We start from the raw sequence: 25,454 nt of genomic DNA, 5'->3' as shown, positions 1-25,454 counted from the left end.
CTGTTTTAGAAGTTAGTAGCTAGTGCTAGTTCGCTATCATTGTATTGCACACTCGGCACTTAGGTGTTTTAGGATGCCCTGCGCTTAGTCTAAAGAGGTACAAAAACTTGAAAAGTGTCAAGTGGTAAACTAGGTGTGCATTAAGCATTTCTTTAGTACTATAAATGTCTATTAACGTGGAGTTATCTTCTACATGCTGTGTTCAGCAATATTGGAAAACGCTATTGGAAACCTGGAATGAATCCAATGAAACATTTTTAGGAAATGCCAAACGCGTTTGTTACGAGGCAAGCTTTTAGCTGTTCATAGCCTAAAAACCTTAAAGATATACAGTCAAACATGGATAACTCGAACTTCAAGGGACCGAGCAAAAGTGTTCGAATTATCAGAGCGTTCAAGTTATCAGAGCACTGTCACAAGTCCATATATTTATTTATTAGTAGATACATGTACATATACAAACTATAATATAAATCAAAAGCACAAATGGCTTGTTTCAAATTAAATGCTTCTAATGTAAAGTTTAAAACGTTTTCATGAAAAAGTATAGAGATTTTTCTATCACTTGAGATTGGTTTGTTGTTTGAGGTGATGTTATTGCCAGGACGTTTTTCAGATTGACATTGGCAAAACTTGATCGTTGTTGAAATTCTCAAAAGAAAAGACATTTTTTTCTTTTGGTGTTCTACCCACGATCAATTTTGCCGTTTTTTCTTGAAGTTTATGCAGATTACCTTACTTTACCTGGGATTCGTTAAGAGCAACACTCCGAGGCAGTTCAATTAGAAGTTTAACGAGGTTTTACGGTACATTCTATATCACTCACGCTTTTTTAATAGATACTTATTGAATGTACACACGTATTCTGTGTTTAGGTCAAACGATGAATAGTTTTTTTGTAGCTCAGACAACGTATACGTTTAATTACAAGAATTTTTAAGACGATTTAAACATTCAACATTCCGACGTTGATTCAACACGGAATCAACGTCGGAAAACTATTCATCACGGGCTAGCTGGGTTACGCCACGCACTCAAGGATTTTCGCCACGCACATACAAAACAAAAACAACATGCGATTTTTGTTTTGTATGCGCGTGGCGAAAATCCTTGCACGCGTGCCCCGGCTAGCCCGTGCTATTCATCGTATCGCAGTATAAATCAAATTTCACCAAACTTTTAGAAAAGTCGTTGACAAAAATATTTTGCCGATGGTGGTAATAACGACGCTTATGAATTACGAAAAGATGAAGTTTACCTCTATGGCTTTGAATAAAGTGATTTTCTAAAGCGATAACAACCGTTTCGGTAGCCGTTGGGCAAAAAAACAGTTCGAATTAACAGTGTTGAGTTCGAGTTGTCTATAGCAATTTATCATTACGTGAGAACGGACCAAAGGAAATGTTCGAATTAACCATGTGTTCGAGCTATCCGTGGACGAGTTATCCATGTTTGACTGTATATGGAAAGCTCGAAACATAGTTTTTACTGATGCATCATCACGCATGCCTATACCCCTTACCCCTAGCCTTACACAATGTCATTGAATCCTACCTGACTAGGTTATCTCATAACCTTATGTACCCCAACCAAAGCAAAGATAGTTGTTATAACTGTGAGGGGTATGTGATTGGAATTTGAACGCTTGACACTACCCAATCGGATCCTCTCTAGAAACAACCTTTCGCCCTTAAAAAATACTTGAATCACCCGCCCTAACCATGATTCAGTTATCATTTACCATAGTGTACCTGACCAAGACAAAAAACTACTGTATTTCTCTTAAAATTGTTTGAAAACCCTAATGCTTCATGTGTACCAAATCGCGTATCCTTTGTGCAAGGGAATCTAAGTACACCTTAAATTCTAGATTTCAAAAATTACAACACATTGCTGCAAGTGTGGTGAGGATCGTGTTGCTTTCTGTGACACCTGGCAGCAAAAACTATTCTGGGGTGACAGTACTGTTGTCTGTGATGATATGTTGGTATGAAATATTACTAGCATATGTCTTCTTGATATTTTGTGTGTGATCTGGTTCATATCAAGTCATATCAAGTAAAAGATGACTAACTATAACGGGAACCTGCCTGTAGCTGCCATTTGAAAAACGGTTTGGATATTGCAGTCACGCGATCAGGCAACGTTGATCTCTGCCAATTGGCAGGTTGCCAGTATACAATGCATTTGAAAAGGGCACCTGTGCCCTTTGGCATTTGTCCATTTACTATTATGAAGTCAATCGTAAACAATGCAAAAAATAGTATAATCATAGCTTCAGGCCTATACTGAACTTTAATCACTTGTTTGGGGTCGTTAGCTTTATTCTATGAAAGATAATTTGAACTCTCGTATAAATATTTATGTGAATATTACTTTATCATCCCGTTTCCTTTGTTGTAGACCTCCGGGGTTTGTAAAGGGGTGGTGCGCAGGCTGATATTGCACTGATGTGCAGCCAGGGCTTCGGGCAGATAAACTAGTGGCTACCCAGGCTGCGCCTAGATGCTTCTCTTTTCTGCATGACTTCATTTTAGTAGTTCTCACTCTCGGCCAATTAAAAAAGTTACACATTACAAAATCCATTTAATAGTTCTTTCATATTTATTAGATGGATACAAGCAGAAGTAATGATAGTCTGATTGTTTTTGTGATTCTTTGTAAATGCAAAAAGTCTACTCACCGCTAACAAAATTAACCAATGAGACTTGTGAAAAACAAAAACCTTCCAAACAAACAGCCATACCGCTGGATTGTGCGCTGAAGCCTATGCATCAGTGCCAACATCGGTGTTACACATCAGCCTGTGTAGCCGCCCCTTTGAGTGTTTAACAATATTTGCTTTATAATCACAATCTAGATCATTTCAACTGCTTTATTTAACACAACTGCTTCGATTCACTTCTTTGGAATTATTTCCTGCAGTTTCCACCTTATGGACAATGTCTTTCTGCCTGTTTTTATCTCATAGACAGCATCACATTTCTGGCCTCCTATAGGCAGTTTCTATTTAGGTCAGGGTCAGCAAACTCTGGCCTTTCGGCTGGATATGCCCTAGCCAGTATTCTAGATCGGCCTAATGGCTCCTGGGTCTTTTTAACTGCATCCAGCCTAATTGACGTGTAGCAGTTGTCATAGAAACAATTGCATTAAAACAATCGTACTAAAACGATTACACGAAAAACAATTGCACTAGTAAGTCGAAAACTCTATATGCGCCTGGCCGACACGAATTCTTTTCAAAATGCTCCATTGAAGTGTGTCCTCACTCAAACCCAAGAGATCGTGATTTCGTCTGTGAAAGGGGCCTCAAAGGCTTTGAAAGTTTCTCTTACAAGGTTTAGCTCTGTCGGCTTGACTTTCTCACAGGTATGAATTCTCGCCTTCACGAATTCAACTTGAATGAAGCTTATGAGCAGGCACTCGAAACAAAGCTGGTTGTATTGGAGAGACAGCTGCGTAAGGACAGCTATATTCTTTTTCTAAACTCGCCGAGTGTGATACAACCCTTGATGACTCTGAAGAATGCATCAGTCCGCTCTCAACAAAGTGGAATGAATTATCTTCATGCTTTACAGATGGACGTTTTAATTGACACACCGTCAGCTCGCCAGCACTCTTTTTCACTTGCTCTATGATGAAGCTTCCACTGATGTGCAAATGGAATTAATTAAACTGCAAGCTTCCGACGTTCTCTCGTCTCCTTTTTCTTCTTGCACCACTCTCATTGACTTGTACTTTCAATCGCCCCTCTCCTAGTCTCCGTTATTGCTAGCCGTCATAAGTGCATGATCGCAATGTTTGGCAGCACCTACGTGTACGTATGTGAGCAGCTCCTTTCAAAGATGACATCTTGTAAAAACACGTTGCGATTTCAACTCACAGACGAGCACCTAAATGAAATTCTTTTGTTGAAGCTCCCACTGTAGATGTTGATGTTGTTTACATCTCAACGAAACAGGTTTTCAGTTGATGCGGTTGTATATTTTAATAAATTATCTTTTCTTTAAAACAGGGTTTTCATCAGCCTAGAGTGCCTTCTTGGCTCCCTAAAATGGCCTAATAATCTAAAACGCTCTCTAATCCCTTATTTAAGCTGTCTTCACTTTGTCAGCAGTGTCTATTTTCCTCTCAGTGACTAGTTAATATTTAGTGTTCACCTGAAGATGTATACTTTGGTTCACATGGCTGTTAGAGCTAGATAACTTCCGTTTCTCATTTTCGTTATGCCCAGTCATGGGGCAAAGGATGCGTTGTACAAAAGTTGTGTCGCCATGTTACTTTGAACAAAAGGCAAGGCATGTTTTGTACTCATATTTGCCAGTCTTGCCAAGTTCTTACGTAAAATATCAGTTTAAAGTCAGAGCTCAAAGGTATTGGAAAATGAGGTCACGAGCAGTTTGTAATGTATTTTCTCTTACAAATGTAAGTTAATGATTTGAAAACTTGAATCACAAGACATTAAAAGCTAAGCCTTCATGTCCCGGCATCAACTTTGGACACTTTCAAATTTTGTATGCGTAACCTGGACAGAATGTTGAAAAAATATTTCTATGTAATATCTATGGTAAAAGGGAGTTAGCTTTGTTTTTTCCTTCGAAAATCTTAAATTTTCCGTTATTTTTTACATGCAGGAAAGGCTACTCTGTTTACTTTTGGAGGGCAACAAAACGTTTTAATGTACACCAAATGGGCTTGTTAAAAGGCAAACGTTCTGTTATTGTAGACTAAGAGCCTTAATATATCTGTAAAGATCTAGGGCCATAGCATTGCTTATCCGCTGCCAATCAACCAGGTTTGGCTATTTTTTACTTAATCAGTTCAAAACTAATGATTTTTTCCTAAAATTGTAAGTACAAATATTTCACTGGAACCCAATCCCATACTGCTGTCCACATAGGAAATCCAAAAGCACCTTTTCTGTGCATCTCATAAAGCCACTGATATCTTATGCCTGTCTTTAATAACCAAGGTCACTGCTGTCAGTATTCAATAACCAAGGTCATTGCTGTCAGTCTTTAATAACCAAGTTCATTCCTGTCAGTCTTTAAAAACCAAGGTCTTTCCTGTCAGTGTAGGCCCTGCTGAGAGGGCTTACATATACCTACAGGGTGGGCGGTACATGTACAGCGCTATAGGAGGAGCTTTCATCACCGCTCCAGTGACTGACTCCACATCGTTACCATCTGACACCGGTATCATGACTATCTTGGACCACCTCATAGATGTCATGTCTAGCAAAGTGGCAGCCGGTTCTCCTCCAGGAGTTTGGGTTTGCAGCACTGACATGGTTTTGTCAATTCCTGAGACATTTAGTAAGTTGTTTTCTGACAGCTGTCATTGCCTCTTCATTAGCCCATTCTTTAAACCATTTAGAGATTTAGCTCCATATTTTATGTTGAGCATCTATTTATTTTTTAATTAATACTTTTAATTATTTTTTAGGTAACTATTTACTATAGACTTGTAGTGATTTTTAGATGAAATATTTTTCTTTTTATGCATATTTTTATTATTTCACTTCATGAAAATTCTATTTTCAGTGTAGAGTTTTCTTTAGTTAGCACTTTAGTAATACTAAATGTATATTTATATACAGTAGATGCTCCTACAACGTAAAAAATCTGTACCAAGCACAATTATGTTATAGTGATTTTACGTTATAAGAACATTAAGATACTTGTAAACAACCTAATCTGTTCCAAGATCTTTCCAAACTCACCCCTTTGGCCCTTCCAAAAGGGAAAAGCTAGACTTAGTTTTTTAATTGACTGACTGTACGTACAGTAGCTATGCTATTATTGGTTTGTATTGACAACTTTTTTTTCTCATCACTTTCACTCGGTTTAATATCCACGATTATGGTAATGTCACGATAAAGCGCACATCTTCAATGTCAATTTAAATCTATTTTTTCACATTTCTCCTGCAAAACAAGGTCTATGCTGCAAACAACAAAAATATTGTATATGCTTTGAAGAAAGCAAAACAAAAATTTATCTTTACTTTAATATGGGTGGTGTCTCTCTGGCCATTCGTCTGTCTGTCTGAGCCAGGGTTAAAGGTTAGGCTAAAAGAATTTTCAACGAGACTTTAACTCGAGACATTCAGCTTGGTAAACTGACACTCTAACGCCTCACTAATCCACCGCCTTTAGGTATTTCAGAATAATTGTGTAGCTACTTATTCTCTGTGCTTTATCATGACATCTGACCATCTTTTCCTACTCTCTAGACTACCCGGGTACTAGTACATATAACATAGGTACCCTGATGCGTTGTTTTCTCTTCCCAAGTTAATCAAGAGAAAAAACAACATTTTTAAGGTTACCTGGAGGATGACCGTTATTCACATCGAGTTGCAGAACTTGAACTGATGTGACGCTTTACGTTAGTCGGAATTTCTTATACATTACGAAGCAAGAATTTTACATAAATTCTTTATATTAAGTGGAATTTATATAAAAGAAAGTTTACGTGATACGAGTGTCTACTGTACGTATATCTTTTGTTAAATGTATTTATATAGTTCAAGTTTACGGTAGTTTTATGCTGACTCACACTAAGGTAGTTTATCAACTTATCGGTAAGAATATTGAGTTTTCCTATGTATTCATAGTGTACAAAGACTATCTTTCGCTTTTTCGTGATGTCATTCTATCGTTGTCCGCCATCTTTATGGACACATTTTATCATTAAAAAGACGAAGCTTCTGCAATTAGTTATTGCAAACAATGCTTTTGTTTGCAAATTTTTCATTTTAGCATCAAAACAACACTGAAAAATACTATTAATCAAGAGAATGACGATCGTTTTCTACAAAGATGTCGGCTTTTTCGTGAATGAGCGCGTGTGCAAACAGGGTGGTGTCGTAAAAAAAACGATGGATTGGTTTCATGAAGGTAATAACTCCTGCTTTCTTCCGGTCTCTCAGTGTCTGTCATAACATCTAGTACCTATATGTTTAGATAATCGCATCAAATATGACACTACAAAATATTGAGGTCTTCTAGGACCCTTGTGACAGCTAGAGGTGGTAACTAGTAGTGTCATTTAGTGATGGCACTGACAGGTGACATTTGATGATGACATCTAAAGGTGACATTTGATGATGACGTCTAAAGGTGACATTTGGTGATGACGTCTATTGGTGACGTTTGATGATGACATCCAAAGAGGGCGTTTGATGATGACATCTAAAGGTGACATTTGATGATGACATATGAAGGTGACATTTGATGATGACGTCTGAAGGTGATATTTGATGATGGCACCTAAAGGTGACATTTGATGATGACATCTAAAGGCAACAAACATCTCATGATGACATCTAAAGGTAGCATGTGATGATGAAATTCATTGGTGACATTTGATGATGACATCTAAAGGTGACATTTGATGATGACGTCTATTGGTGACGTTTAATGATGACATCCAAAGAGGGCGTTTGATGATGACATTTAAAGGTGACATTTGATGATGACATTTGATGATGACATCTAAAGGTGACATTTGATGATGACATTTGATGATGACATCTAAAGGTGAAATTTGGTGATGACATATAAAGGTGACATTTGATGATGACGTCTGAAGGTGATATTTGATGATGACATTTATTGGTGACATTTGATGATGACATCTAAAGGTAACATTTGGTGGTGGCAATTTGTAGTGACATCTGCTGATAACAGTCATTGGCCACATGCAGTGACACCAAGAGCTGTCAGCTAGTCTTGCTGCTAAGCTGTAAAATTTAGTATTGACTTCTAACTAACCTGTCCTATGCCTTTTTACAGAAATAGAATGGCAAGAGAACATAGACACCTGTGATGTGGTAGCTTTATCAGTGCATGGTGATGTTGTTAGTGCCCAGGAGCATGGTATCTATGTGACTGATGAAAAGGTAGGCACAGTGACTAACTAAAAGTACATGTTTGTTAAGATATCACTGATATTCAAGGTCAATGTCATCAAATAGCCTACTTTCTCTCCGTGTATTAATTGATAGTAATTCTTAGTGTTTTAACTTTCATAACAATTCACATGAGTGTAGAGTGACTCACCGTGCTCTACTGTTTATGTGTATGGCTCTACTGTCTATGTCTATGGCTCTACTGTCTATGGCTCTACTGTCTATGTCTATGGCTCTACTGTCTATGTCTATGGCTCTTATGTCTATGGCTCTGCTGTTTATGTCTATGGCTCTACTGTCTATGTCTATGGCTCTACTGTCTATGTCTATGGCTCTACTGTCAATGAATATACATTTGGTTGAAAGAGATATAAAAAAAACTTGTCTTTCTTGTGTTGTCGAACATCTCATCATAAGTTTGTCAAAATTGGGTGTAATGGCACTAGAAATGCATCTAAAGGCTGTCAATCCAATTTCTTCATCTTATACCCAAGAATAAAGCCTCAGTTCTTTCATCCAAAGAGCGACTTCGACATGTTTTTTATAGTACGAATCCAATAATAATCATATCTCGACATATGAGCGTAACCAAGGGACCAAGCTCATATGTAAATTTACTCGTATGTCAAAGCACTTTATTCCTACATAAAACAACTATTTATACAAATTAATTCGTTCCCATCTTCTGAAAAACACATAAAAACAAGCTATTACATTGGAAAAACTTGTATGTAATTGTCTTAATTCACCACACGTTCTTACCAAGTAACAAATACCTATCTAGTGTTTATGATATGCAATAAAATCTGTCATTATTATGTATAGTACTGTAGAGAGCTCTTATCTTCGAGACAGATGGTAGTGGCTAATTGCGGTGTTTACAGAGGTGGGAGAGAGAAATAAAATTTACCTTCAAAAAATTTAGCTTCTGATCCACACACTAGAAATAAGTTTTAATCTTACACTAAACGTAATTAGAATTTTTTTTGTTTTCATCTTCTTAATTTTCTTCTTTCGGTTGAGCTCTTTTTTATTAGCTTCCTTTTGACCTTTAGGTTTGACCTTTAGGTTTGACCTTTAGGTTTGACCTTTAGGTTTGACCTTTAGGTTTGACCTTTAGGTTTGACCTTTAGGTTTGACCTTTAGGTTTGACCTTTAGGTTTGACCTTTAGGTTTGACCTTTAGGTTTGACCTTTAGATTTTACCTTTAGGTTTTACCTTTAGGTTTTACCTTTAGGCGGTCGTTTTAAGAAAAACCCCTTCACAATATTTGCTCCCCTTCACAATGTTACAAAAATGATGCAGACAAGTGTTGTTACAAAGCCCTAATGTATTTCAATGGCTTTTTTCAGATGATCGTTCTGCACGACTGTTTGCCTTGTATCCATGTTAGCTGAATGCCCGGCATTGCACTGATAATGAAAAGTTTTTGTACAGAAAATTTATTTTTAATCAACATACACAGCATTTACCTTTCTAACGTTCCGTGAAAGTGTTTGTTTATTTCTTTGTACTGTGTTTATTTCTGTGTACTGTGTTTATTTCTGTGTACTGTGTTTATTTCTGTGTACTGTGTTTATTTCTGTGTACTGTGTTTATTTCTGTGTACTGTGTTTATTTCTGTGTACTGTGTTTATTTCTGTGTACTGTGTTTGTTTCTGTGTACTGTGTTTATTTCTGTGTACTGTGTTTATTTCTGTGTACTGTGTTTATTTCTGTGTACTGTGTTTATTTCTGTGTACCGTGTTTATTCCTGTGTGCCGTGTTTATTTCTGTGTAATGTGTTTATTTCTGTGTACTGTGTTTATTTCTGTGTACTGTGTTTATTTCTGTGTTCTGTGTTTAGTTCTGTGTACTGTGTTTATTTCTGTGTACTGTGTTTATTTCTGTGTACTGTGTTTAGTTCTGTGTGCTGTTTTTATTGCTGTATACTTTGTTTATTTTAGTGTAATTCATACTGTAACGGCTGCAGTGTCTGTTCCAGTTCCATACTGATTGCAATAGTCTCGCTGCCCATGTGACTTTAAGCATTTTCTTCTGACCAACAATTCTAGCATAATGTTAACTGACATGTTTGACCCGAAGCCATGAAAGATTGGCTTGTGTAATGTGTATGTTCACAATTCATTCCATAGTATGGCCAGTTGGACAGTGCAGTGTATTGGATAAATGCCCGTCTGCAGAATTGGAGGCCCCGAGTTCAAATCCGGTGCAAAGCAGATTTGTCATTCCTAAAGCTTTATTGCTATAATTGGACACGGGGACAAACGGCCAAACAGACAAAAGACAAACACTGAGAGAGATATACATGTATGGAGATTATAAGAAGCATCTTAAACTCATCATAAATATTACTGCACCGTTTGGAAAGGCTGGTTAGTCTTTTGGAAGGCTTGATAATGGTACACATTGTGACACAGTATACTGTGCCACAAAATGTACCACCATCCAGCCTTCCAAACTGCCATCACCACTGTCTCCCCATCATCGCGTACCAACATCGCGTATACAGTCACGCGCATACGTACCTCCGTATTTCACACGTATATTTTTCTTAATATCGATTGTCATCATACGTTTTTTTGTATTATCTTTCATCGCACTGGCTTGCTTTGGACCTATTGTTTATTCACTGATTAACAAAAACGCGGGTAAAAAATGCAAACTGATGAGGTGAGAAATACTGAGAAATGTCTCTCTCATAAGTAGCCTCTCTAATACTCAGTCACGGTCTCATATCTCAAATTTGTAATCTCAAGGCAAAAGGTTCCTGAAAATTTGGCTCGTATCTCAAATTTCCCTTCTGTTGGGGCACTCGTATGTCGAGGTATGACTGAATATGAGTGCTTTAACTCTTTAAAGCTGTCAAGCTGCTGCCAGCAGCTCTCTGACATTGCGCAGTTCATTTGCTAGTTGCATCGCAAATATTCTCTAAACCATGTGTTTACCAAGAAAAGAATGGAAGAATTTATGTAATGGAAAAAATTTGTAAAGCTACCCAGTTTATATAACATTAGAAAGAAGATTTGGCGCTGAATAAGATGCTGTTTTCAGTTTGAAGATATGCATACTAAGAAAGATTATATATGGCCATGTTGAAATTCTTTTTGAAAATTAATTCCTAATTTAAAAATCAACAGTAGCTAAAATAATCGTTTCAGCTGTGTTAGGCGCAAAACTCTCTACAAGATACAATCTATTTGGAATCTTCTATCCGCAAATTAAATGGTTTTATTATTTTTTTCAAAATCGGCAATAAAAGGCGAAGGCTCAATTACCAAAGCCAAATATCCCAATACATTAATTTTTTATTGCTACGAAACAGGTAACACGATAAACGAGATCTCTAGGGGTTTCTGATTGGGGTGCAACCAATCAGAAGCGTCTTAGCAAAGTTATTGATCAACCGATTTGGCTGGTAAATTATTCTAACCCAAATTCTTATGTTTACTTCTTATGTTTCGATTTTGAAACTCTCTCGGTAAGTATTAGGCCTGGAACTGAGTCTTTTTGGAAATAGTTTAAAAATAGCCCAATTCAATGCTGTTCTCTTGTACAAACATTCAAAGAACCTCTCCACTCTAAGCTTTAAAGGTTGACTAGCTTGAAAATTCACATTACAGTTATTTGGTATCAGAAGATTCACCATGTCTCACTCTGCTGTGTTGTAGGTGCCAAATATGTGGAAATGTGATTACAAGCTCTTAAAAGCTCATAAACGAACAGTTTTGGAGCTTTGATTCTCCATACAAAGAGTCTTTCAAATTATTATGTAATGACTTATTTAAAAAGATACTCAAAGAATCCTTAGATTTTTCCATTCAAAACAAGATGTTACAACTCCCACTTTCCACCAGCTGTTTTTAAAACATGCCAATGAAAACAAGATTTTGTAAATGGTTCTGGTTTGAAAAAATGAAATACCTGTAAATGCCCATAAACACCTGTAAACACTAATAAAAATCTATAAATACCTGTTAACGCCTATAAACACCTGTAACCATAAGTAGGAGGCACCTAGAAGTCTAGGGTGATTCCTTATTTGACAACAGCCCAAAGTGCTTGAGTCGTTACTTGCTGACTGAACCTAATCAAACATGCCAGGTGGTGGTTTCTACTATCGCCATGACAACATACCAACAACATCCAAAACTGTTGTTGGTATGTTGTCCGTGAATCATGCTTCTTTTAAATTCAGACCTTCAAGCTCCTCAAGTGGCTGAGCCACACCTTCACTATATCATGTACTCCTGTAGTTATGTACTCTGGACTTGTATTGTCATCTGCACTCATGTTGAGTTGTTTTCTCTTAGGGCTTTGTTCAAGATATCCTTTACAGAAGTTCAGGAGAGATTCTTGGTCGTCATGCTCATCAAGACGGCTCTGTAAATATGGTAAGATGTAGGTTACAGATACCTAAGAGGAGGGTTGATAGGTAGAATATTGAGAGGTTACACTTCATATTATAAAACAGTTATGAGAGTGCACATCATTGGCATACAGGGAATGTAGAGCTTCAAAATTGAAAAGCCAAGGCACTGCTGGTAACCATTGAAATCATATGATAGGAGATGACAGCACATTGCCATCGTCCATGGGTTATATGTGGCAGCTGATAGGTAGAGTATTGAGAGGTTATACTGTTGTTATTGGTTGTTGGATGTGTGTTAAGTATAGTTTTAAAAGGTCACATTGTTACTTCATGTTGTTGCATACATGTGATAGGTAGAGTATTGAGAAGTCACATTGTGGCTGTATGTTGTTGCATACATGTGATAGGTAGAGTATTGAGACAGTGCATTTTGTTGTGGGTTGTCGTATGTGATAGAAAGAGTATTGAGAGGTTTCACTATTATTTTAGGTTATTGGAGTTGTCTACTTCAATAAAAAGGCAACAGAGAAGCTCTTATCATTCCACACGGTCAGCCCGCTGAACAACTGCACCTACGTTGGTATAGATAGTGGAGCTAAGGCTATACAGGTAGGTTGAACAACTGCACCTATGTTGGTATAGATAGTGGAGCTAAGGCTATACAGGTAGGTTGAGCAACTGCACCTATGTTGGTATAGATAGTGGAGCTAAGGCTATATAGGTAGGTTGAACAACTGCACCTATGTTGGTATAGATAGTGGAGCTAAGGCTATACAGGTAAGTTGAACAACTGCACCTATGTTGGTATAGATAGTGGAGCTAAGGCTATACAGGTAGGTTGAATGTAACTACAAAGCCTCAGCTAGCCGCAAGCTCTTTTTGGAAATTACTAGCTCACCAGCTGTGAAAAGAGTTGCCTTCTCAACACTATTGATGTAACCAGTTTGCTACAGCTCACAATGAATCATTTGATTTCATACACAACTGTCATTGTGCCTTTGTCATGGCATAACTATGGGTAATGCAGGTTCTGTTCACAAGCTCTAGATGAGAAAGTCCTAGTTGTTAGTAAACTCTTTTTCATTCAGGTAATGTTTCAAATTTCGGTCCAGTCTGGGAAGATGTTGGCTCTTAGATTTATTGACAGTCCTGTGAACATAACCTTGAAATCTTGTTTATGTACACAGCCATGTTCTCACTTGTACTAATACTGTTCTTTACTAGTAGTGGCCGATACTTGTACTAATACTGTACTTTACTAGTGGCTGATACTTGTACTAATACTGTACTTTACTAGTAGTGGCCGATACTTGTACTAATACTGTACTTTACTAGTAGTGGCCGATACTTGTGCTAATACTGTACTTTACTAGTAGTGGCTGATACTTGTACTAATACTGTACTTTACTAGTAGTGGCCGATACTTGTACTAATACTGTACTTTACTAGTAGTGGCCGATACTTGTGCTAATACTGTACTTTACTAGTAGTGGCTGATACTTGTACTAATACTGTACTTTACTAGTGGCCGATACTTGTACTAATACTGTACTTTACTAGTAGTGGCCGATACTTGTACTAATACTGTACTTTACTAGTAGTGGTCGATACTTGTGCTAATACTGTACTTTACTAGTAGTGGCCGATACTTGTGCTAATACTGTACTTTACTAGTAGTGGCCGATACTTGTGCTAATACTGTACTTTACTAGTAGTGGCTGATACTTGTACTAATACTGTACTTTACTAGTGGCCGATACTTGTACTAATACTGTACTTTACTAGTAGTGGCTGATACTTGTACTAATACTGTACTTTACTAGTAGTGGCCGATACTTGTACTAATACTGTACTTTACTAGTAGTGGCCGATACTTGTGCTAATACTGTACTTTACTAGTAGTGGCTGATACTTGTACTAATACAGTACTTTACTAGTGGCCGATACTTGTACTAATACAGTACTTTACTAGTGGCCGATACTTGTACTAATACTGTACTTTACTAGTAGTGGCCGATACTTGTACTAATACTGTACTTTACTAGTAGTGGCCGATACTTGTACTAATACTGTACTTTACTAGTAGTGGTCGATACTTGTGCTAATACTGTACTTTACTAGTAGTGGCCGATACTTGTGCTAATACTGTACTTTACTAGTAGTGGCCAATACTTGTACTAATACTGTACTTTACTAGTAGTGGCCGATACTTGTACTAACACTGTACTTTACTAGTAGTGGCCGATACTTGTACTAATACTGTACTTTACTAGTAGTGGCCGATACTTGTACTAATACTGTACTTTACTAGTGGCCGATACTTGTACTAATACTGTACTTTACTAGTAGTGGCCAATACTTGTACTAATACTGTACTTTACTAGTAGTGGCCGATACTTGTACTAATACTGTACTTTACTAGTAGTGGCCGATACTTGTGCTAATACTGTACTTTACTAGTAGTGGCCGATACTTGTACTAATACTGTACTTTACTAGTAGTGGCCGATACTTGTACTAATACTGTACTTTACTAGTAGTGGCCGATACTTGTACTAATACTGTACTTTGCTAGTAGTGGCCAATACTTGATGCTAATGTGTAAAAAATAACAATGCTGTCGCTAGCTTGCTTCAAAGTCACTTTTAATTATAACTTAAAAAGCCACCGAAGACCAGATACGATTAAGGAGAGTTGTGTGACCTTTGGTGACCCTTGGTGAATGAGTCATAGGCTATATGCCACCTCTATTAAATTAGAGATGACTGTGTAAAGCCTTTGAACTTGAAGTTGTCTAACTAACCTGCCCGTATCCGTATGTAACTTTCATCTATCTCAAATCTCCTGACTCTTTGCTCACCTTTCAAGGACATTTGGAGCTGGCATAAAAGTAAGCATCCATTGAATGTTTCAACAGTCGAAGGTTTGTATGTTTCTTTTTCTCCACCAGGTCTCTCTCTTCTTTGATTTGCTCTACGCAATGTGCGGAACTGATTCTTCAGCGCTACCTTCTAAGATGCCAGCAGCACGTCAGCAGGTGGACTACAAGTGGAGTCTTCTCCACCAAATACTCCGTGACCTCAGGGTGAAAGCAGGTATTACGCTATTACATATTATCTTGTCTGCCTGTAGAGAGCTCTTACTATTATTCGTTTTAATAATTAGCAATTAATTACAAAATATTTACTAGCAGCATTCCGAGCTTCTTTCTGGTTTGTTTCATAAATTACCCAACAGGCACATAACTTCACTCTGTATGACTGTCTTACAGTAGATAGTCATTCTATTTTGGGTTTGGTCTGACACATGCGTTTGTGTTTTGTAAGAGCCTGGAGTTTTCCTCTATTGTGCTGTATGATTGGTAGTCATTATTTGTTGCATGATATTGCTCATAATACTTCTTAGCGTAGCATAGCCTTTGATCAAGGGTTTTTATATCTAGTGACTATTGAGGATGGACAATTCTACTATCTGTTCAATGATAAGAAGGCATTCTACAGTGCTATAGCCTCTCTGGTAGGCAGAGACTTGCAAGGAGAGGTTAGTTGTGTAGTTTCAAATCACTTCATCTTGATATAAAAAGCGACATTCACCTGTATCTCATGTTGCATCCTTCCTTTGTACTTCTGTTCTTCTAGCCTAGTATCATATATAATAGTTGCGACAACTATTTTATAGTTGCGACAGCCTGGTTGACTAAGGCTGTCAAAACTATTATATTTGATGTTTTTCTAGAACTTTTCGATCGTTACTAAATATCACAATTTTTTAATACTGTTCACATTTATGGAGTCGCTTAACTGTCATGCTTTGTTGGGATACCCTCAAGCCATAGTATGTCAGCGTTGCTATGTTGCTATTTGTAGCTAAACATTGTGAACAGTACGGGCGGTGTTGTGTCCCACCCTAGCAAGGGCTACATGGCTAATTGTCGGGTGAACAAGCACCTTAGACTGGCAGATGATGTTTTGATCTCTGGGCTTGACTGTTCCATATACCAGGTGTGTAGATGTCCGGATCACATTCTATGACTGAGTTCCATATTTTGTTATGCAGTCATATCTCAATGTTCGAGCTTACTGTGTTCCGAGATCGAGCTCGTATGTCAATTCACTCGTATTTCAAAGCAATCTCTTGTTTCTTAAATAAGATAACTAAATACAGATTGACCCGTTCTTACCTTCTGAAAAAGCATCTAAAAACAGAATATAAAGATGGTAAAAATGTATTTTCAACTGTTCTAATTCACTACCTTGTCTCACAAAGTAATAAATACTTCTCTAATAGTTTTGGTCTGCAATGGAATGGACCATTATTATGTACAGTACTGTATGGAGTTCACACCTTGGAGACAGATGTAGTGGCTAACAGCAGTGCGAGAGAGACTTGATGGCAACATGTTTGATACATGAACAAGAACAATCTCATATGCTCGTATCTCAAATTTGTCGTATCTCAAGGTGAAAACTTGATCAAGTTTTGCTCGCATCTCAAATTTCTCGTATGTCGAGGTATGACTGTGCATTTAGAAGGCACTAGTTATGGCATTATGCTGAGTTACGATCTAACAGGCTAATAGCTGGATATATTTCATGGCCATTCTTTGGTTACACTACACTTGCACTGTTACACTGCATAAGTTATCATTTACAGCATTCCACTCCGTCCAAGTGTAGGTGAAATACCATCATATTTATCAAACAGTAATTAGAAGTTATCTTCTCATATGTCAAGGAATGATAACTCCTGCTATTATTATACTTTGCGGAGTACTTCGTAAATTAAAAGATTTGTTGAAGGATTTGCAAGCCCTGTCATAATGCTCCATGTGCCATACTTTATAATGCTCTATGTAATATTTTACGTAACACTCTATTTCAGCTCTATGTATGCGTGACACAACACTGCAATACACTCTATAGTACATGTATAATATATTGCACTACGTAGTACTACATGTTATACTCTATGCAACACTCTATGGTATACTCTCTGTTATACTCTATGGTATACTCTCTGTTATATTCTATGGTATACTCTCTGTTATACTCTATGGTATACTCTCTGTTATACTTTATGGTATACTCTCTGTTATACTCTATGGTATACTCTCTGTTATACTCTATGTAATACTCTATGTAATACTATGTTATACTCTATGGTATACTCTATGTAATACTCTATGTAATACTATGTTATACTTTATGGTATACTCTCTGTTATACTCTATGGTATACTCTCTGTTATGCTCTATGTAATACTCTATGTAATACTATGTTATACTCTATGGTATACTCTCTGTTATACTCTATGGTATACTGTATGTTACACTCTATGTTGTACTTGTCCTTTATGTATTACTCTACGTAATACTCTAAAAGACTACTCAATGATACTCCCACGTCAGACAAACAATGATTGTTTTACTGAGTAGCTACCGCTCTTTTCTAACATTCTCTCACTTCAGCCCGGTGAAGTGGTGAGCATTGACAAAGGCATAGTCTACCAACACCTGAGAGTGAAGCTGAGTGAAGATCAACAGCCAATCATTGTTCCTGTAATATTTGGTCTCTATGATTCGTTCAAGGTGACCATCTATACTGTATTATATAGTAGTAGTATTAATACTACTACTAGTAGTAATAGTAATACTACAGTAGTAGTAATACCCTATGACACTTATGTATTCGCCTCATCTAACTTTCGCGTTTTCGCGGAGTCGTCCTCTCGCGAAAATTTCATGAGTGAAACTAAACTATCATAACGAATGAGCGAAAACGCGGAATTAAATAGCTTTGTTCATGGATAGTCCAAGAAACAAATGGCAGCAAGCGATCAAATTGCATTATCGATCGCGGCCACACAATTCTACCTGCGGTTTACAATTACAAACTAGTCCCAAATTGAAACTTTTTTTCTTATCGGTGAACCGAACCTGAGGAATCTAATTATGTTTGTTCCACTGCATTTATTTTCACATCATTATATTTTCACACTCATTAGAGCTGCGAAATTAAGTTGCAGCGAAATTTTACTCCGTATGCTACTCACAAAACTAAATACTAGCGAAATATAAGTGTCCTACGGTATTAATACTGCTAGTAGGTCAACTTCTAGTAGTGTTCACCTGGTTCTTTTTACATCTTACTCTTACATATTTCTACGTCTTTGTATTTTATTTCAAACATTTGTATGTTTTAAATCTATAATAATTTAATCAATTGATGTCAATTCAATAATTAGGTCAGTTGATAAAGCACATGATAAAATAGTTTGTCTGCTATGGCTGTCGCTTAACTTTTTACCTACTTGTGGTTGTTATCAGTTCCTTTCTACGCAATTTGCTTGCATCTTCATGGGAAATTATATTTTATATATTGTACCTTGTATATAATCTCCCCAAAAATTGTATAGAAATAGTAATTAACTAACAAGTAGTAAAGAGGTATGTGTGGGCACCTTTGCCGATATTGTTAATATCGCGGATAGTATTCAAAGGAAGGAATTTATGTCAAAAAATCTTAAACTCATGAATTAAATATATGGCTTACCTGGTAAATAGTTTTCTAATGGAACTATCATAAGCCGCATCTGGTGTTGGGGTTGTAACAAGTTTCATTCGAGTGGCATTTTTCTAAGTAGTTACAAGTTAAACTAGAGAATTTTGAAAGTCAGCTATGATCAGACTATCATATCTAACAAGACTGTGATAACAATGATCAGGTGCTCTAGACTATCATATCTAACAAGACTGTGACGACAATGATCAGGTGCTCTAGACTATCATATCTAACAAGACTGTGACGACAATGATCAGGTGCTCTAGACTATCATATCTAACAAGACTGTGACTACATTACAATGATCAGGCGCTCTAGACTCATATCCAACAAGACTGTGACAACAATGAATGGCCTAAGGCTACTATAGCATAAATCTCATTTACACAGGCTGTTGGAGCCGATAGCACTTTCTGCAATGCTAGCTGGAGTGAGTTCTATTCAAAGGTTGGTTACACAGATAGAGACCTCTGGACTGCCGACTGTGTAAGTATCTATTAGTCTAAAGTTGGGAGTTGCCTCTTCTCGTGTATCTCTAACATTGTTAAAGGTCTACTTGCAACAGAATTCATATTACAGGTATTTCGTATCAAAAGGTTCACCATGTCTTACTCTGCTGTGTTGTAGATGCCAAATATGTGGAAATGTGATTATAAGCTCTTAAAAGCTCAAAAACGAACAGTTAATCGCAGCCACCACAAAAACGCCGTAGTTTGGAATCTCTTTATTTGGCTGACGTACTCCAACAGTTTAGTTATTGCCTTGACACGTGATGTTATCACGTGAAATTAAAGGCCAATAAAAGGCTCGATATAAAATGTCTCGTAGCACTAGTTTATGACAAATACTTCGGGTTCAACCGGAAAGCCCGTATCAAATATAAATGCTCGCTACTTCACAGTATCGTTTCAGCCTGGTCTAATCTTCTAGTCTTTATCTGATCATTTGACCCATACTTTCTGTGAAATCGCGCGAACAGTTCTGCAGTATTTTTGACTATCGCAGATGACCAACAACCTCCTCATGTGCATCAGAAAATGATATGCACTCCTTCAAGCTAGGGTTAAAAAATTGAATGAATTTTTACGGTAGGTTTTGAGATATCAGTGCTCAAATGACAGTTTTACATTAATGATGATATAGACGCATAAGGATAATAGACATGGTTTTATTGAATGCGTGTAATATATTTGTGAAAATATTTCGATTAATGAGATTGCGTGAAAGTGTAAACAAGCCATTTTGTTCAACTATCCCATTTGAGCCGTTTTGGAAATCTATGATGTAAACAATGGTTCACATGAAATGAATCTTAACTGATTAGCGGTGTGTTGTAGTCCTTGAACTTTTGATTGATGTGCTCAGCAAGCTGGTTACATGTGTATATAAGGGTAGCTACATGCGTGTAGAGGTGTGGCTACCTGTGTGTATAGGGGTGGTTATGTGTGTGTAAAGGAGTGGCTATGTGTGTGTAAAGGAGTGACTTTGTGTGTGTAGTGGGATGACTACATGTGGTTAGAGGTGTTGCTACATGTATTTGGAGAGCTGGCTACGTGTGTGTTGTGGGGTCACTACGTGTGTGTAGATGGGTGGCTACATGTGTGTAAAGGGGTGGCTATGTATGTGTAGACATGTGGCTGCATGGACTGATGTTTGGCACCATTGTGTTTATCTTATGCTCTCTATTGCATATTTGCCTCAAATAGATTCTCACTGATTCTACCCCTCATAGACTGATTTTGTCCCTCATAGACTGATTCTGTCCCTCATAGACCGATTCTGCCCCTGATAGACCGATTCTGTCCCTCATAGACTGATTCTGTCCCTCATAGACTGATTCTGCCTCTCATAGACCGATTCTGCCCCTGATAGACCGATTCTGTCCCTCATAGACTGATTCTGTCCCTCATAGACTGATTCTGCCCCTCATAGACTGATTCTGTCCCTCATAGACCGATTCTGCCCCTGATAGACCGATTCTGTCCCTCATAGACTGATTCTGTCCCTCATAGACTGATTCTGCCCCTCATAGACTGATTCTGTCCCTCATAGACCGATTCTGCCCCTGATAGACCGATTCTGTCCCTCATAGACTGATTCTGTCCCTCATAGACTGATTCTGCCTCTCATAGACCGATTCTGCCCCTGATAGACTGATTCTGTCCCTCATAGACTGATTCTGCCTCTCATAGACTGATTCTGCCCCTCATAGACTGATTCTGCCCCTCATAGACTGATTCTGCCCCTCATAGACTGATTCTGCCCCTCATAGACTGATTCTGCCTCTCATAGACAGAATCAATCAGTCATCAGTGAAATATATGGTTGAAGTGTGAATAGTAGGTCTAAAAACAAATTTTAAAAATTTTGCAACTTGCCAAGAACCTGACCTTTGTAAGTTGTTTATGGAAGCAATATTTATATTAGTTAGTCTATGAGGGACAGAATCAGTCCCTCATAGACTGATTCTGCCCCTCATAGACTGATTCTGCCCCTCATAAGCTGGTTCTGCCCCTCATTGACTGATTCTGCTCCTCATAGACTGATTCTGCCCCTCATAGACTAATTCTGCCCCTCATAGACTGATTCTGCCCCTCATAAACTGGTTCTGCCCCTCATAGACTGGTTCTGCCCCTCATAGACTGATTCTGCTTGTGACTAGTGCACCTTTTTTCTTTTAAAACTTATCAAAAAAGTTTTAAAAGTTAAAGCCCAACAGTTCACTAATATCTTTTCTGTTCAAAAGAAAAACATCGCACTTTAGGAAATAATATATTGCCAGTCTTGATATTATAAACATAACTGATTCTGTGTCCTTAAAGCATCAGTGCTGTGATTATTGTTGAATGTCGAACCGTTGGTTTACATAGCCATTCATTTAAATTAACCCTTTCGTGGGCGAATTTTCAAAACTAAATCAGACTCCCATGGGCGAATTAATTTTCCAAAAAATCAATTTTTTCAAAAAGGTTCATACACTTTTCTGTGTGTTATTATGTGCATATCTCTATGTTTAAAGGTGCATATGTATACATGTATATGTCCATAGGCATATATATATATATATTATAAACAAATAAAAATGTATAACATAAAATATATGCTTTTCATAATAATTGTCTATTTACGAATGATATTTTCGAAAGCATTCTCTTTTACAAAGGCCCACATCACAGTCTTTGCACCATGTACTTATTCGTGTAACAAAGAGCTCCCACAAAAATGTACTTCCTGGATTGACAGACTCAAAAAATTTTTCAAAATACTCTACTGGTTGAGCATCTACTGGAGTAAATACTGGGCCTGTCACTGCTATAAACTGCTGAATTGTAGGAAATTTATCTCTGTTTATGTTGGTTATATTCTTCCAGGCACTTGCATCACTCCTACTCACATCCTCATCATTACTGCTACCAGCCTTTTCATCACCGTCACTTCTAGATGTAAAGTCATTACAATCACAATTCAAACCTGATTCACTGTCATCTCTTGCTACTAAATCTAAAAAGTCACTGTCATCTCTGAATCTCTTAGTAATTTCGGAACTAGTACTTGCTTTATGAGAATAATCTCGGGAGGTTCTTTTAGAAGTCGCCATGACGGTAAACTAAAGTCAAACTCTCAAAAAATTCGGTAAATAAAAGCTAAAACCGAAGCAAGAAAAATAAAAGTTGATAAATTATTTAGAACAATTTTCTAATTTTTTTCGAAAGTTTATTTATTAATCACTGCTAAAAACGATCGTTTTTTTTTCAACCTTGAAGTCAATTTTTGAGGCTAACTGAAACTACTATATCGTAGCTTGCTATTGGTAAAAAAGTAAACAAAAAACGGCATTTAGCTAACCAGAAACGGCAATAATGAAATACGTTACCGAAACGACAAAAACGTCGCACTGCCCATTAGCAGCCGTATCGCAAAGCGACAAAAACGTCGCACTGCCCACGAAAGGGTTAAAGACTGAGCACACTCTTATTCTCAAGTGGTGATAAAGTGGTTCGGCGCTCGTGTGACCACCCCTTTACTCTCAAGTGGTAATAAACGATGCACTGGGACTAAGTAGCTCACGAAGACTGAATGATCATTGATAGAAGTTGTAGCTAGTATATCAGCCAATCACAGAGCATAAGCTATGAACTGACAACCTCTGGTTGCGGCGCTTTTTGCTCCAATCATATAACAGCTGTTAGCTCCTGTTCAATCACCAATTATTATTATTTGTTTAATAAATCATTTTTAATGTTAGTAATAGGTAGTATTCGCTTAAAAAGGTTTTTCAAGTTACTAATGTTAATTTTTATTTTCACAATTGGTAGTTTATGACATAATCAGTTTGATGAGTGGACCTATGATTGAGCTTTTCTGAGTTCTCGGGTTTCATCACGAGGGGCTAGAAACTAGATGATTCTTGTTGCAACTTTTCATCTTCAAGGCTTTGTGCACTTCCTCGTTTAATTTCTCACAAGTCTCCGATCAGTCCTTCGAATTCATTAAGTTAATTAAAGTAGTAAAGTTATGAATGACGTGTGACTTCATTCTTCGACACAACAAATACGTCGAAGAGTTTCTAAAGAAGCGAGACTGGTCTTAGGAGTCAGTGTTTACTGCTACGCTAGGAAGGATATTGTATTTATTTTGAGCGTGAGTGGCAGGCGTATCATAGTTTAAACATATATTTTATTGGAAAACGGCTAAATATTTGGCAAGAGTCAGCGAACAAGCCTTGCCAGTGTCAAGGTGAACTTAGCGGCTACACAAATATCTCATTGGTTCGTAGCTGTCTCTGCTCCAATGTTTGGTAAAGAGGAGACAACTCCGCTGCACATACCTGCATGCAGACATCTGCAGTACATGCAGACATCTGCAGTACATGCAGACATCTGCAGTACATGCAGACACTTTGTTTTTTCTTATCTCTAATAACGTTTCAGCACAAACTATTATTGTAGCAATTTTAGTGTTGGTTTCTTGCTCTAACTGTTGTAAAAGTGACAAATATTCGCTATGCTTGTTTTCGTATCCATACTTTGGAGCTCTTCTCTGTAGGATGCGAGAGAGAGAACTCTCGACAGGGCGCAGCTTTTTCCTGTCATGGCTCTTGGCAAAGACTCGACCTACATAGACAGCCTAGTTTGGATGCAACCTGGAGTTAAAGCCACTTCTGCTCAAGTTTCAAGGTCTGTGGTTAAATCTATGAATATAAATACTGAAAACATTAGGTGCATGCATAACTCTATCCCTATCACATTATTATTGTTTTAATTTCTTGTATTACTATTATTTAAGAAAAGTTGCAATTCAGAAAACCTTTACATAAAAAAAGCTGCACAAGACATTTTGATTTGTAGATGATTTATAAAGAAGTATTTTCACCAATGCTCTGCTGTTTAACAAAGTATTTGGTTTCAAACGTGCATCATGATTATTCTTTACTTTTGTTTATTATTACTATTGCTATCGTTTATGCTTACATTTCTATGCTTGCTGGCATAGCATGCATCCTTCATGAGTTGCTTAGATAAGTGGGTGGTTATGGTTTCTTCATCTGACGCCCTTAACCCAGGTATACACATGGTGATCAGTGGCTATTGGTCCTAAATCTTCCATCCTCCACGTCCATAGTTAGGTGTACATATACAGTATTTTAGGTGGAAGAGATCATGGAAGCTTTCGCTGCGAGAAATAATAGGGTATCTAGACCTGGTTGAGGAATTCTCATGGAGGAGGCAGCTATTTGCAGAGCTGGCACAGGCTAAGGTCAAGGACACAATTGAGAACGGCAAAGAGTTTAGCCTGCTAACACTATACAAGACTATAGGGATGGAGCAGCCAGAGCACTACAACGCTATACTGGATACTTTAGACAATGGTGGGTCGCTTAGTGATTTAAGTTAGTGGTCGTCATTTAGTGGTCCTCATTTGGTCATCAGTTGGTGGTCATCAGTTTGGGAACATTTATTGGTTGTTGTCAGCTAGTGATTGCTTATTTCTGGCAGTGGCTGCTAATTAGTTGTATGTATAACCTTTTATTGGCATTATTAGTCATAAACTAAATGATGTTTTTCATTACACACAAACAAAACACAGAAATTAGGAATTGAGTGTGTTGAACAAAAGTGTTTTAAAAGTTGGTAATCTAATAGTTTCTAGTGGCCATCAGTTAATGTTTGTTACTGACGACCACTAACTGACTAACTATATGTATTGACTGGTGGTCATCAGTTGATGGTCGTCAGTTAGTGGTCATTGGTTAGTCTTCAGTGGATAGCCATAGACTACTACTGATTGTCAGCTCTCAATGGTCATCAATTTTACTGATGAAATATTTTTTGTTTTATTGTAACGAAAGTTATTATTCTCTCCAGTCAATCCACATCCCATATCTATATCATTCTAGTTGCTATGGAGACAACTTCACCAGGAGTTGCTGCAAGAGCTTTGGCTAATGTAGCAGATGTTCTGGGCTGTATGGCAGCCTCTAAGGGTGGCCTTAGGAGCGGTCCATCAGCTAACGCCGCTTGGAACCATGCATACGAGTTATTAGAGGTAAGGTGTGAGTGGTCAAGTCTATTCAGCTGCACAGCATTCTGGTCTTTAACGAACCCACTA

The 25,454-nt window shown here is 37.5% G+C and overlaps 1 protein-coding gene across 1 annotated transcript in view; it reads left to right on the top strand.

The window, feature by feature from the left end:
- Positions 1–25,454, top strand: part of LOC137386762 (L-fucose kinase-like) — a 41,617-nt gene that overhangs the window by 2,285 nt on the left and 13,878 nt on the right. The window contains exons 4-15 of the mRNA XM_068072894.1: positions 5,111–5,315; positions 7,799–7,905; positions 12,228–12,308; positions 12,776–12,895; positions 15,236–15,380; positions 15,728–15,825; positions 16,152–16,286; positions 17,753–17,872; positions 19,236–19,331; positions 23,892–24,022; positions 24,494–24,714; positions 25,243–25,391. Of these exons, the coding sequence (XP_067928995.1) occupies positions 5,111–5,315; positions 7,799–7,905; positions 12,228–12,308; positions 12,776–12,895; positions 15,236–15,380; positions 15,728–15,825; positions 16,152–16,286; positions 17,753–17,872; positions 19,236–19,331; positions 23,892–24,022; positions 24,494–24,714; positions 25,243–25,391 (1,608 nt within the window). The remainder of the gene's footprint in view (positions 1–5,110; positions 5,316–7,798; positions 7,906–12,227; positions 12,309–12,775; positions 12,896–15,235; positions 15,381–15,727; positions 15,826–16,151; positions 16,287–17,752; positions 17,873–19,235; positions 19,332–23,891; positions 24,023–24,493; positions 24,715–25,242; positions 25,392–25,454) is intronic.

This window comes from Watersipora subatra, chromosome 2 (assembly GCF_963576615.1).
Source record: "Watersipora subatra chromosome 2, tzWatSuba1.1, whole genome shotgun sequence".
Lineage (NCBI taxonomy): Eukaryota > Metazoa > Bryozoa > Gymnolaemata > Cheilostomatida > Watersiporidae > Watersipora > Watersipora subatra.
This window is presented reverse-complemented; position numbering and strand designations above follow the sequence as displayed.